The sequence below is a fragment of the Gambusia affinis genome, linkage group LG24 (assembly GCF_019740435.1).
Source record: "Gambusia affinis linkage group LG24, SWU_Gaff_1.0, whole genome shotgun sequence".
NCBI classification, from domain to species: Eukaryota; Metazoa; Chordata; class Actinopteri; order Cyprinodontiformes; family Poeciliidae; genus Gambusia; species Gambusia affinis.
Window position 1 is genome coordinate 5,681,730 of NC_057891.1, and position 14,151 is coordinate 5,695,880.

Consider the following 14,151-nt stretch of genomic DNA (forward strand, 5'->3'; position numbering starts at 1 on the left):
CTCAGCCCCGTGTTTCTAGCCGAGAAACTCGCTTGCTGAATGAATTCTTTCTGATGTCTTCTTTACTTCACTTCTCCCTCCCGCCTTCAAGCTGACATACTTTCTTCTAATTCGATGGCAGCATGGTGAGGGATGGAGGGAGCGTGGGAGAGAGTAGGAGTGAGGAGGGATTGATGGAGAAAGAAAGAAAATCTGTTTCGGCATCAAAAGACTGTCTCTGAGACTAGAGGGAATACATTGACTCTTCCATGCAGTTTTTGATTAAACATTTCTGTTTTATGAGCTCAATATACAGCAGCAACAGAAATGTATTATCTATTTCACTCATCCTAATACACTCTGCTGCTTATTATTTCGTTTCTTGCATGCATTATAACCTGGATTTTAGTTTGTAAGACTAACTTCCAGACAGACACTGTAAAAATCAATATTTCCGCAGACCAACTGTCCTGCAGTAAATCTGGACAAAATAATAACTTTTTTTGAAGAGGGCCACGTCATTAAGAATTTAAAGGGCTATTCCCCGAATGTTCAGTTCTGCAGAGAATAAGAAACCTTATTATATATGACCCAGAAACAACTCACTCATGTCTCGACTTGCATCTCCTCACTGCAGTAATTGTTAAGAAGAAAAAAAACACAAGCTCTTTGGAGACACATTAAAGAGAATACTGACTTGTTCTCAATGTGGTGATTATAATGCAGTTTTGTTTTGTCACAATGCTGTGAAAGTTGTGGAACAGTCTCGCTCCACATTAGCGGTGGCAATATAAGCCTGATTAATGTTGGGTTTAATTGAACATGACTGCGTCGCTACATTAGCGTTTGTTCAGCTAATTGAATTAAACATGAATTGCAAAGTAACACATGCAAGCTTTGCAGCAGCTGTTTATTAGCAAAGATTAACACAGATATGATGAATTACTGTCACAAGTCAATGCATTTGTCGCATGAGACAAAAAATAACTAAACTTTATTTAAAAAATAATCAGGTATGGATGTTAGATTTGGCTACGTAAGTTTATGTATGTAGAACTAAGTTCTACATACAAGAATATTTTTTTTGTTTACAAAGATACAGATACAGTGGAATATAAAATATAAAATCTTTGTGCTTTCCAGAAAATCTGGAGAAATTTGTTTATGGGCAACAGGAAATGAGTGAGGATCTCTTAAAGACTTAATGCTGTTCATATTCTACATATTTGAAGAAAACTATCAGTCTGGAAACTCTATAGTTAGGAAAGAAAACAGTAGAGGTTAATAAAAATGAAAATGAAATAACTTTGTCTATTCTGCACCCTGCTGGACTACTCAAGCACTTGCAGCTTGCAGAAACTGCACTGTCTTCCCAAATCCACATTCACACACCCAGACAGTCATCTGCAGACACAAAGGGAGGCGTGTGCCATGACTAATTGTCTGTTTTTACATTTCCTACTAATTAGCGGCTGCCAGTTTCTCATGGTGTTGCTTATTTAAAAGAGGGAGCCGTAGCTGCTATAATTACATGTTTAGTTAGAGAAAGTTCACATTTTGTCCCATAAATGGGATGATTTTAACCAGATTTTGTATTAATTGCACATTCCTGTTCTCTTCTTCAGCATCAGTTTGTGACATTACGTTCAACTTTTATTATTTCATGTTGGTTTTATAGGCATTCCCATCCTAAAATGAATTTAAGTGGAGTCTTTATTTCAAGAAATCAGCTTTCTTGGAAGAAGTATTTTGCAATCAGGAAATTACATAAAATTGATAGCTTATTTTTTGCTTTATTGTCATAGAATGGTTGTTAAGATTTATTTGTTTTCAATTAGTTTAGCTAATCTGCAACAGACTGGTGACCTGTCCAGTGTGACCCAACCTCTCACTCGAAACGTTCCCTGGAGATGCGGACCGGCACCCCTGCTGATCCCATTAGGGATAAGGGTGTTAGAAAATGGATGGATGGATAGTTTAGCTAATCAGCGATGTTTCTCTGCTTCAACTTCTATTAGTTGAGGTTCCAAATGCAAAAATCAAGTAATGAAAGACCAATAAAATGGCAACCCAAAGAAAATCCCAAGCAGAGTTGAAAGCCTTGATGTTTGCTAACATGATGCAAAGGTGCAGTTATAAATATACAAAGATCAGTTATGCAACAGGTGTGTCATGTATCCGTTAAAAAATGGATACATGATGTGTGTGCTGACTAATAAAGCAATGTCCGTGTTAATTATTAAACAAGGACCATTTGTGTTGTTAGGTGTGTTGATTAATACACAAAGACCAGGTGTCTGGAGAACATTATAATTCATAAAAATTAAGAGCTGATGTGTTTATTGGACAAAGACCAGGTGTGGAACATGTTTGATCATTGGCTGGAGTGTTGATTAAGATAAGGTGTGTGGCTGCCATGTTGGATAATATATTCAAACTTTTGGTTATGTTGAAATCTCACAGGTTTTTAGTAAAGCTATCACTTGTTGCTTGCATTTGTATCCCAGAAGCCTATAGTGGGATTGGATAGTACAGAACTTTGATGTCAAACTTCTGTTAAATCATAAACTGGAAAATCAAAATCCAACTTCTGTACTGCCTTAATTTCACTCCATTATCCCAAACAACAGGGTGCAAGTTTGCCCAAAACACATTTGCTACCTAGTGAACCTTGCAAAACGAATATGTCTCCTCGAGCCAAACCCTCGCCTTCCAGTCAAACTGAGCCAAGCTTTAATAGTAGAAGAATGAGTCTGCCTTGCTAAAAAGCTCCACCATCCAACAGAGACACCCACTGTTTCTTTATATAACTCCTTTTTATAGCACCTATTTACCTTGAAACGATGTTGCCAAGTAACAGCCTCCCAATTGTGAGATGTGTGCGCGTGGGAAGAGGGTGTGCATGTGGTGTCAGTGATGGATGTCTTGAGGTGCCATTATTGGCTGTAAAAGAGGTATTTTACAAGCAGCTGGCCAAATGACTTCAAGTTCTTTTAACTAGCGTGCTTCCCTGCTGCTGTCCAGCAGTTCAGGCAGGATTGTGGAATCCTAATTGCTCCCAAAAGGGTAAAACACCACAAGATGGGAGATACTTTGTTTTTCATTCTTATATATTTTTTTTCTCGCCTCTTTCTCTTCCTCCGTTACTTTCCGACTCAGCATGACCCGCTTAATTGAAACATGTACTACAGTAATCCCTTTCTTAGTGAATGGGATTAATGTTTGATTCAAGAAGAGCCTTTTATCAATACTTCACTGTGCATAGGGAGATTTCAGCTAGCTTTTTCTCAAACTGAAAGAGGAGGCGTGAGAGAATTAATGCGATAGACAGGAAAGATAGCAGTTGGAAAGAGCTGGCTGTATTTTAGATCTTAAAAGGGTGAATTTATCAGCAATGCAGCAAAGTGAGTGAGTCACCAAGGTTAAAGATAATAAAGACGGCATCTAAGAAATGCATTAGTGGTGGGACCAACTTGTATTTTCCTCCAACCTGTCCTTCAGTTGCTGTTTAGCTGTTGTTCTCAAAGTACTTTCAGGATGGACAGAGTGGTAAAAACACATGCCTTAGATTGTTTCTCAAGTTTTTCAGTGTTCAACCTTTAAACTCAAGCATTTCAATTTATAAAGGTTCCATTATGCGCTGATCCACTGCAATGCTGATCCAGGATTATCCCAGAAGCAACAACACATGATGGAATAACATTTCAGACGAGGTAAAGAAACAGACCTGGGACGTTAAGGGTATCAACATATGAGCATGTTGCATTTTTCTAAACTGTTCACATTGTTCTTAAAGACACGTTTGAGCAAACTGTATGAAATCTCTGATCTTTCTCTGCAGGGAATCCATTGATTTACACCATAAGGAGTCCTGCACCAGCTTTTCCTTCTGTGTGGGTGTTGAATTTAGTGAAAAATTCAAATAACTTTTGATCTAAGTGAACAGCTTTTCAAATAATTAATTTAAATACAAAACGTGTGCTCCACTGGCTGACAGAGTCACGATTAAAATCTTTCTTAGATGTGAAGTTTCAGCCTTTCTACATGTTTTCACCATGCAAAGAATAAAGGGTCATCATAATGCTTTAAATTAGGTATGAATGCATCTACATTTTTCTATGCAAATAACTATGCAGTGGTTGAAAAATAAATTATATATATATATATATATATATCACAACAGGCATTGTGGAAAAGCGATTACAGCAGCTCAGACGTGAGACAGTACTTTGGCTCCACCTACTGGTTTCAGTTTTGTTAAATATTTTACGGGCGTTGACGTCATTGCTCTGCGGAAATCCGTCATCAAAACCTCAAAACTCTAGTAAGTTAACTAGAGTCGAACAAGCACTCGGGTGAATTTCCTTCAAAATAATAATAATGACTAGAATATTAATGTTTTTTCCTTGAAACATGTTTTTTCTGTATTTAAAACTCACTCTTTCTACAATGAAATTATAATAGCATCAAATGTAACCTGAACCTGACTTAAGGGGTGCTGCTGTCCATGGAACTGAACAGCTTGTCATTGTTATTAATTAAAAATAAAAAATAAAAATCAAAGATGTCTCAGGAAAATAGCACAAGCATATGGCCAAATAACCATTATTCAATAGTTAATAGTGACACTCGGTGACTAAGTGCTTTAGTCACTTAAAACAAGAGACTGAAGCATACATAAATAGGTTATTGTTTTTGACCACACATTTACCATGGAGACCAGCCCAAAGTCCTTATATCTCAAAACTCACGCATAATACTGATACAATACTCTAGAAATACATTTTTAAAAAGCATACACACTCACCAGTGCTGTTCATATGCTGCCAAAGCACTGTAGTAATCTTCCAAAGACCCCATGCCACATGTCTACAGTAGAAACCTGCGCAATTTCAGTAACCGGTCACACTCCCCAGGTGTCGCACCTGCAGCTGATGAGCTTCATCCTGTAAGTGTAAGAACATCGTTCTTACATTATGGTGATTCCGCTAATATGTTATTTTTGGTTGAAGGGTCCTCAGCCCACTTACCATTATTTATTGAAAGTGTTCCGTGAAAAAGAAATTCGTGGTTTTTTCGGTTTCATTATGTAGGCGAAAGCTAATTAACAAGCACAGCTGTTAACTACTGCATGAAAGTCTCGTGCGCATTATTATAGACCCCCACTCATGTCGCATAACGCCTGCTAGTTTGTTTTAATAGCCTATATCAATGATTTTATTGGTGTATTTTTGAAATTTTTACACTACATGCATAAAAGAGATCTGGCTCAAGTCGTACGTCACAAGAGAAACCCCACACTAAACAACCGTCTGTTTCAAGCTGTTAAAACTGCTATGTTGTGTGTTCCTGCAGCTATTTAATTGCAGACAAAAGGGAAATCTCACCTTGTATACAGTTCTATTACAAACATAGTGATACACTCAAATAATTTATTTCTGCTAATATTAGTGATAAAACATCAAAATCTAACTTCTCGTAAAATGTTTATGCAATTATTTTCTGTCTTATGTTCCCACCATATGTCCCTGCAGGCACACAAAACAGCATTTTTGGATAAAATAAAATATAGGTTTTGAACAGAACCGCTAAAATAAGTTAACTTTCTGTTGCAATTTAGATGTTTTGTATGGCGACCGTGTTTTATTTTGAAACATCAAACCGGAAGTTGATAAATTGAATAGTGACTGCCTCTGGCAGCTTGACGCACTACTGACAGGAGTATTTTTCCAAGCGAGTGCGTCGAGGGTGCAGCCATTTCTCGCACTGCTTTCAGCACTTCTCGCATTTGTTCAGACCCAAGTCTCTCTCCGTGACGGAAACCGCCTGAGTAAAGGCAGGTCAGATTCCCCTCTTTGTTTACCGAGCTGGTTTCCTCGCCAGCTGAACCACGTCGGGATGGACCCAGCAAGCCGTTACCAAGTGGTGAGTTGTTCGCAGCGATATCAGATCAAAACAGTTTGATTAAGTCGGCCTAACAACAAACAAGGCCTTTCGGAAAATACAGCATAAAATTGATAACGTCATTTTGTCATTTTCTAAACGTTTCTAACATTAATGATTGTTAGGAATCCTCAAAAATATTTTACTTTTGACATAATTAGTTTCAAACTGTCGAAAAAAACTGTTTTAACTAGTCTTTAACAAACCACTTCCGCATTTTCTAGGCTAACGTTATCCATTGAGCTAGCTAAAATTAACTGGATATATCTTTTGAGCTCGGATAAATTTCTCAAAAATTTAACGCGACGTGTTGTTATTTTTGTTTATTGTTAAAACACGGAACCACGTTGCTATTTCAAAATTAGTATTGCGGTTTAGGATGCTAATTAATTAGCATGCTAGCTAAAATGTAATTTCTGAAGCTTCCGAGAAGAGGCGATAAGGTCTTAAAATGGTAAACGCATTTTGTACTATGAACCACAGAGAACTATTTGATAAGATACAGGGTTATTTTTCAGTTCTTTTCTACTTTCATAAAAAAAAGTGAGGTGGGGGTAACCAGGTTATTTCAAAACCTTTGCTTAGGTGCCCTAGTATCACTTTAGATGAGGTCTACCTTGTAAACCGCAGTGTCTTGCTTTGAAATTACACGGTACAGATTTCAAAATGCATCAAGAAATGCACCAATCAGGCTTTTGACCGGCAGTTTTTTTATTTATTTCTGTTTTTCTGTGAAGTTTGAAGCTTACAAAGCGATTACTCACCCAACAAAAGCTAAGCTCGGATGCTTAAAAGCACAGCTTTTAGTGGAAGTGAATTGCAACAAGTTCAAGTTGTTGCTTAATATATTCATAAGATGTAGCAACTTAATCAAATGTCTTTTGGAGTTTGCAAATAAGAATGGAAACAAAGCTATAAAAGCTACTATGCAGAAAATGCACTTGATATTAACTACCTTTGTAGTTTATATCATCTATATCTATACTCTTTCACAGAGGTGGACGTGTATAGAAAATAATTATGGATTTATTATTGGAGCTGGAACTAAAGCAGTGAAATAAGCCCTCAGAGCTGATTTCAAATGTCAAACGGAGACGTTTTGTTTTTGTGTCCGGATACCTGCAGTCGTGCATGTGGGTGTTTGGACTGATAATCCTTGCAGATTCCAGTGTGACCCATGTAGGGAGGACGCGCTCTAACGTTTCATGACCAAACAAAGCCAGGGGCTTGCAACAGCTTCTCGTATTCCAGGAATAACGCAACAAAAACGCTCGTCGGTTTGTGTTTTGTTGAGGTTCAGTTGTACTCCTCACCACATCCCGTCCCTCCTGTTGAGGATTTGTTCGGTTTCAGTTGGATTTAGACACACGAGGAGGCTTGTGGCTATGCTGTTTAATATCTTATGTAATCCCCCGCCCCCTCCTCCCAACATAAGGCTTTGTCCTTGATTCCCAGCCAGACGTTGGCCGATCATTCACTCGCTGATTAATGGAACTATGTCTGAAAATAAATATTTCTATGTATTCACTCACGGAAGAAGTAAATCATGAGAGTTCTTGTTTTTTTTGTAGTCGTCTTTTTTTTCAATGTGACTGCATTTCCTTTAAAAGCTGCTTGGATATTAGTCACAGCTGCGATAAAAGTGGTGCTTCCCCAGTATGCAGAGGTGGTAAACCACAAGCTTGCCGTTTGTTACTTTGTGGAAAAACTTCAAAATGGAGAATTCACCTCTTTAATCGTTTTTTCCTGTCACACCATCAAGATTCTGGTTGAAACTTCAGCACTTAAAGTGACAACTTAAAGAGTTCCCAGAACTATCTGAGGTTTCACCCAACGCAGGAATTTGAAGACTTGACAGGCCGGACCGGTTGGGCCGCTTTCGTTTTTCCGGGGTGGCGACAGCAAGAGGTGGAGGTGTGTGTCAGCGTCACTGGCGAGACGCGGGCGGCGGAGAGGCCGCCGACCTTGGCTCAGGACTCTGCTTCCTGAGCGCCCTTCTAGTTAATCTTTAGTTTATACCAGCAGTTTATTTTGCGATTATCTGCGGCTTGAAATGACGTCGGCGCCGTCCTCAAAGCCAGATGCGAGTCAACCAGCGGCAATGATAATCTTTAGCTTCTTTAGTGGAGCAGTTGGAAAGCAAAATGAGGTGATTCATCAAAGGTTTGCCGACTGTTAGACGCAGAAACCTTTTCTCCCCTGGAGTAGTTTGGTAATCTCCCTCCTGGTTGTTGACCTTCCAGATTCCCATAACACCCCGGTCGCCTCTGTAATTTCAGAAGGTGTTTGGCTCTCGCCTCTGACAAAAAAATTAATAGACTCAAGTCAGCAGACGACTCTTGGACGCAGAAGCAAGCTTCATTCACTGATTAGCTTCACGCGGTTCGGTTTCTGTCGTACCTGCATTTCTGGGGACGAACATTCTGTTCTGGAACAAATGTGAAGCAGCATTTGTCTTTAACTAATTTATTTTTTTGTTTTTGGAAAAAAAAAATCTTGCTTAGACATGTGCAAAGTCATGTCAAAAATGTAAACAAAGCTTTTATTTCACATTTTAAAATGAGTTTTTGAGTTAAAAAGACCGTTAGTCTTGATTGTGTTAAAAGGAAGTACAATGTATTTCACTGTAATGTCATTAATGAAAAGAAACATAAATTAAAGTGTCTAAAAACAGAATATCTAGACCAGGGATGTTCAAAGTGTGGCCCGTGGGCCATTTGTGGCCTTTGACATGATCTTGTTCGGTCCCTGAATAAGTCAGTTTTCCAACAAAGCAGAAAACAATTGATTCTGCCCAATTTAAAAAAAATTTATATATATTTTAAAATAGCGTTTTTAAATAAAACAGTGCGACACTTTTTGTTTATTGGATCTGGCGGTTATGATCTACTGATTTTATTTTTCAAAAATTGTTTATTGTTGAGTGGGTCAAACTGGAAAAAAAAAACACAGTAGACAAATATTTGCAATTTTATTTTAATACATTTTGTGGCCCACCTGGAGTTTAAATTTGCATGTTTTGGCACTTAAAGTTAAAATTTCAAACGCCATTGATTGGGGTTTGTTTTGAAGCCACTTGCAGCTTAGTAGAATATACAGAGTTAATATAATCACGATATAATTTAAAAATAAATAATAAAACGAAAAAAACAACATTTTGTTTTGTGATAGTGAGTATTCAGAAACGAGTCGTTCAGCAGGGCGATGATCCCAACCGCAGCCACAAGTCTGTAACAGGATGTTGGGATCAGAGAGTTTATAAGAACCAAAGTCCAGAACAATAACCTGATTCAGCTCTGTAATGTAAAAACCAAATTGTTGCCTCCAGGCGGCTGCTGACGAGTTAAACAGTCCCATGTTGTTGCTAAAATACTATCTGGTGCTGCATTGCTAAGTCCACCAAGCATCCCGGCGACGAGCGAGGGTCGCCTCCTGGAGCAGATGATCAGATGATGGACTCGTGCCTACAACTCTAAAACCTCGTCTTCTTTTGCAGTTGCACAATGAGGAAGATTCTTCAGAGACTTCCAGTGTAGAGCAGCAGCCCTGCACCTCTGCGTCAGCCAGAGCCGACGCGTCCGGCCCGGACCAGAGGGAGGCTCAGGCCGGCGCGGCTCCGCCCTCCTCAGTGGGGGAGGCTGACGCGCCCCCTCCTCCGTACGCCTCCATTGACCTGGGGGCCACTGCCGCGGCACCTGGTACCACTTTTCCATTCTACCTCAGAGCTCCTCTAAATGTCTTCCCAGGTTGCGTGTTTTCAGCTTACAGAGGGTTTAATTTTTTGCGGTGTTCTGACCGTTGAGTCATGCCAATTTCTTACACCTCCTCACCATTTTATTGTGGTTTCAGGCTCTGCACGTGGTTCCTTCTGTTTTTATTAACCCAGGCTTCTTGTCATCTGCTGTTTTCACAGAATCCAGCTTCCAAGGTGACTTCCCTGTTCCTCCACCCTACAGTGTCGCCACGTCACTACCAACCTATGATGAAGCAGAGAAGGCTAAAGCAGCCGCCCTGGCTGCCTCCGCCGTGGAGGTGTTGCCCCGGGTAACAAGACACACACAGACCTTCTAGTCACTGTTTGCTTTCAAGATATTTGAGGGAAATATTCCTTGAACTAAGACAAGCTGCAAACAAGACTTTTTTTTGTTGTTGTTGTTGTTAGGAAGTTCAGGATAGTATTAGGGTCATCCTACATACTAAGTCTTGTAAAATTATGACTTTTTTTCTCATAATTTTGTGACTTTGATACGACTATGACTTTATTGGATTACACTATTCTTGTAATTTTACTTAATTTCTTTTTAGCATGGCCCTAACACTCTGTCATATAGGCTATTATTTTAAGAACTAAAAAATATCAAATTAAACACCATATTACTTTGTGGAATGTTAACAGACTGAAATGGGGTCAAAGAGAGCAAAGAAGGGCAAACATGTTTTGCAATGCGTCTATTGATTTAAAAAAAAAACAAAACAAAAAAACATTTTTTAGTGGGGGCACTTTCTGTGTTAAATTTTCTCTCCAGTGTGCCTGAAGTTTTTTTTTATTTTGTTTGTTTCCAAAAGGACGATGACTTCCCCCCGAGAGATGACTTCAGCGACGCTGATCAGCTCCGAGTCGGGAATGACGGAATCTTCATGTTGGCCTTTTTCAGTGAGTTTTCCATGGAAACTAACAAACAAAACAAAACAAAAAAACTTAAACTCTTTGCTACAACAGAGCACCAATGGTGTGTTTATGCCTCCAGTGGCCTTTCTCTTCAACTGGATTGGCTTCTGTCTGTCGTTCTGTCTGACCAATACCATCGCTGGACGCTACGGCGCCATCTGCGGCTTCGGCCTCTCGCTCATTAAGTGGATCCTAATCGTCAGGGTATGTTAAACTCAAAATAAGTTTTTATTTATTTATGTATTTATTTTGAAGTTGTTGAATGTGTTTTGAACTTTTCTCGGTTTGTACAGTTCTCAGACTACTTCACTGGCTACTTTAACGGCCAGTACTGGCTCTGGTGGATCTTCCTGTTGCTAGGTCAGTATTTTCATTGTCCCAGTCGAGGGTAACGAGAAAAAAGCAGGTGGGGGGAAAAAAAAACCCTAACTAATTCTCTCTATTCAGGCCTCCTGCTGTTCTTCAGAGGATTTGTGAACTACCTGAAAGTACGCAACATGTCAGAAAACATGGCCACATCGCACAGAACACGCCTCTTCTTCCTATACTGAAAGTAAGCCTAGAAGAAAAAGCCAATCTGCCACTTTTGTTTGACTAAAGTGCGCACTCTGCTGGATTAAAAGACAAACTACAGCACTGATGTGTTGGTGGTGCTCTCTTCCTCCAGATTTCCTCGCCGCCAGCATTCCTTTCCAACCCAGTTCCTCCCCTTGCCCTCGCATGACCTGACAGAGGAGCCCGACAGCGACGAGAGGAAGCGGGAAAGGAATGGAGAAAGTGTTACCGGTTTAATCCATCTTTTCTAGAACGATTCGACCCATTCTAAAGAAAGTCTGCGCTTCTGAACTGAGCCAAAAAAAAGAAAAAAAAGATGAATTTTCATTTTCTCCTGCAAATCTGCCTTTTTTTGCTTTCGTCGGGCTTACTCTTTGTGTTTCACGAAGCACAATGGGGAAAACAATCTCGCAAAAATGGTTGAATTTATTCAAAGGAATTTAATCTGTCAATTTAGTTTTGCATATTCAGTGTTAACAAGAGTTCCTTTTTCTCTCAGAAGTGTATCTCTGTCGTCCACAGAAAAGGTGGGTGTCAAACACTCTGAACTAGTCTTACTTTAACTGTGATGTAGCATCGTTTTACAGTAAAACCAATCCAGAGATGTGGAGCCCGGAATGCACCATCTGTAACGAGAACAGACTTCCATTTGGATAAACAGGGCTGCAGTTTTAAAACATTTTTAAGACTCCTTCACTTTAACGTAGATTCAGGTTCTAAAGCTTCAGGACTCGATGATTTCACAGCATACGCCAAGTTAATCTCAACTCTTATGCTTCAAAACACTCTTTTTGTCTCCGAACTCATCCATACTTTTGTTCTTGAGAACATGTAAGCTAAAAAAGAGCTAATCAATGACGTATATTTTTGGATAAAACAGTGTTTGAAGCTGTACAAGGTCTCATCAGGTCAGCTGTGACCCCCCTGGTTCTGGTGCTGTGGATGGAGAAGCGTGTTCACACACAGTGCTTTGTTTTTCCTTTTCTTTCTTTTTTTGCCCCACCCCACCTTTTGATTTTGTTTCAAAAACGCTCCTTGGAGTGCGAGAGTCTTATGCAATTTAGCTGTAATGAATTTTAGTTATCGTGGCTGTAAGGTTGTGCGTTATTGAAGTAGATTTAGTCGATTCTTTTAACCACCGCAGGCCTGTCCGTTTAAAAGGAGGAGAACGTCGCAAAGAAACGCCGAGCTGACTTGTTCTGCGTGACTCAGACGGATCTCTCTTCTAGATTCGGTTTGGGTGTTAATAACGTTTCCTTTCCTGTTGTGAGTGGAGACGAGACGCGGCTTCGTTTAATAACAGAGCAGCAGCTGGTGTTGAGGTGACCCACGAGCGTGACGGCGATGAAGTCGAGGGTTGGCGTATGGTCGTGTTTGACTGGAGCCTAAGAAGATGGCATGGAACCTCATTAGAAGAGAATAAAGTTTAGATTTTTTTTGTCATTAAATGAAATGAAACGTGTATATACAAGCTTATGCCATTTGATAATATTTGCACTTTGAAGTTCTGATGTTCAAGAAGATTTGTGAATCTGCTTAACTTGATGTGGGGGCAGAAAAAATACATTGTACCTTAGCCATCCAAGTTTTTTTTCTTTGTTTTTTTTTCTTTTTAAACTGGAATTCTTAATCATCCCAAAAGGATAATCTCCCTTTTGCACTTTTTATTTGTCAAAAATAATATTTATGTGTCTTGTTTTATTGCTTTTAACCTGAACTGTGACAGCTTGAGAATTGCCAAACCTTTTTTTTTTTTTTTTTTTTTTTTTTTTAATTTACTGATCATATCTTAATCCAGCCTCCTTCAGCAATATCGAGGTTTTTCAGTGAATTAGAGCTCTACTGCATGATTTACCCACCTGGGCTAGTTTGGCTGGGTAACGTTAGGATTAATCTACAAATCCATCTTTGTCTTTGTAAATATGATAAGTAAGGGGTGTTATTTCTCTGAGGCGAGACTCAGAAACTCATCTCAAGCAGTCGGTATGCATTTACTTTAACTGGAAATAAAATGACAGCTCTTGCAAAAAAACATGCCAATAAAGTTCAAAAGCCTGCCACTGATATTATGTGTTTAATTATGTTTGTACAAATCTGAAAGTCATTGCATCTTTTTAAATTATGTTATTGCGGTCAAACTCATAGACATTCATCCTTTTGTTCTGGGCAGATGTTTCTGATGTGTATGTTTCTGACCTTTTTGAACACAGACCACGTTTGCTAACGACCATTTCCAGCAGGACAGTACAAAACTTTAGTTTGTTGGAAGAGGTGGAGGGAATCAAAAGTACACATCTTAAAACGAGCAGACGATGGCTCTCGACGCCGGTCAGTGTTCCTCGTTTAATTTCAGGATGGACTGAAATTGAACTTGGCAAACTGTGGAATGCTGCATCTTCAACCTGATTGTAACAGGATTTATGATTCAAAGTCTAGTCAGAGTTGTAGGTGATGTGTTTGCGTTGCTACTGCAGGGCGAAACATGAAGATCAAAAACGCTACATAGTGTCCATTTAAACTCTTAAGTTAACAGGATCAGGTTTATTTATTAATTTTTTACCCTCAACTAAACTATAAAAAGACAAGCACAGAATATGTGGTGGTAGTTGGTTTCCTTGTTTTGTCATCCTGTAGAAATCTTTATTTTAGAGTGATAAGGAATGCCTTCAGTAACAAAATGGTTTTGAAGTTCGTGTTTTGTCTCTTTATTGTTATTGTTGCAGAATGACTTGTCATCACCGCTAGATGGAGTCAGAGATCACTTTAATTCACTCCCGACGTGTTAGTGAATTTGTTCCTCCTGAAAGCTTTATTCTGGTACAAACATATCCCCCTTTTATGCACGTCTTTGAAAACACTTTAGAGACCAACTTGGTGGACAATATTGCCAATATGTGAGCAGTTTTAGCTCTCTTTTTTTATTTTTGTTTGCGGCACATGGGCTCCATTTAGAGCCACTCCTAGGTGCCTTTTGTGGTTAGATCATTGTGTCCTCAAGCACCAGT

At 39.2% G+C, this 14,151-nt stretch overlaps 1 protein-coding gene across 1 annotated transcript; it reads left to right on the forward strand.

Annotated features, from left to right (window-relative positions):
* Window positions 1–5,658: 5,658 nt before the first annotated feature.
* Window positions 5,659–13,210, forward strand: ndfip2 (Nedd4 family interacting protein 2). Its single transcript, XM_044110023.1, has 8 exons — window positions 5,659–5,904; window positions 9,419–9,620; window positions 9,836–9,966; window positions 10,489–10,576; window positions 10,671–10,795; window positions 10,885–10,951; window positions 11,039–11,144; window positions 11,259–13,210. The coding sequence occupies exons 1-7, from the start codon at window positions 5,878–5,880 to the stop codon at window positions 11,140–11,142; spliced, it is 744 nt and encodes a 247-aa protein (XP_043965958.1). The 5' UTR covers window positions 5,659–5,877; the 3' UTR covers window positions 11,143–11,144; window positions 11,259–13,210.
* Window positions 13,211–14,151: the final 941 nt, after the last annotated feature.

Excerpts from the sequence above, each read along its gene's own strand:
- ndfip2 (XM_044110023.1), top strand. The coding sequence starts at position 5,878 with ATGGACCCAGCAAGCCGTTACCAAGTG. Across the intron at positions 9,621-9,835 it reads GGCCACTGCCGCGGCACCTG|AATCCAGCTTCCAAGGTGAC; the intron begins GTACCACTTTTC and ends CTGTTTTCACAG. Across the intron at positions 10,577-10,670 it reads CTTCATGTTGGCCTTTTTCA|TGGCCTTTCTCTTCAACTGG; the intron begins GTGAGTTTTCCA and ends TTATGCCTCCAG.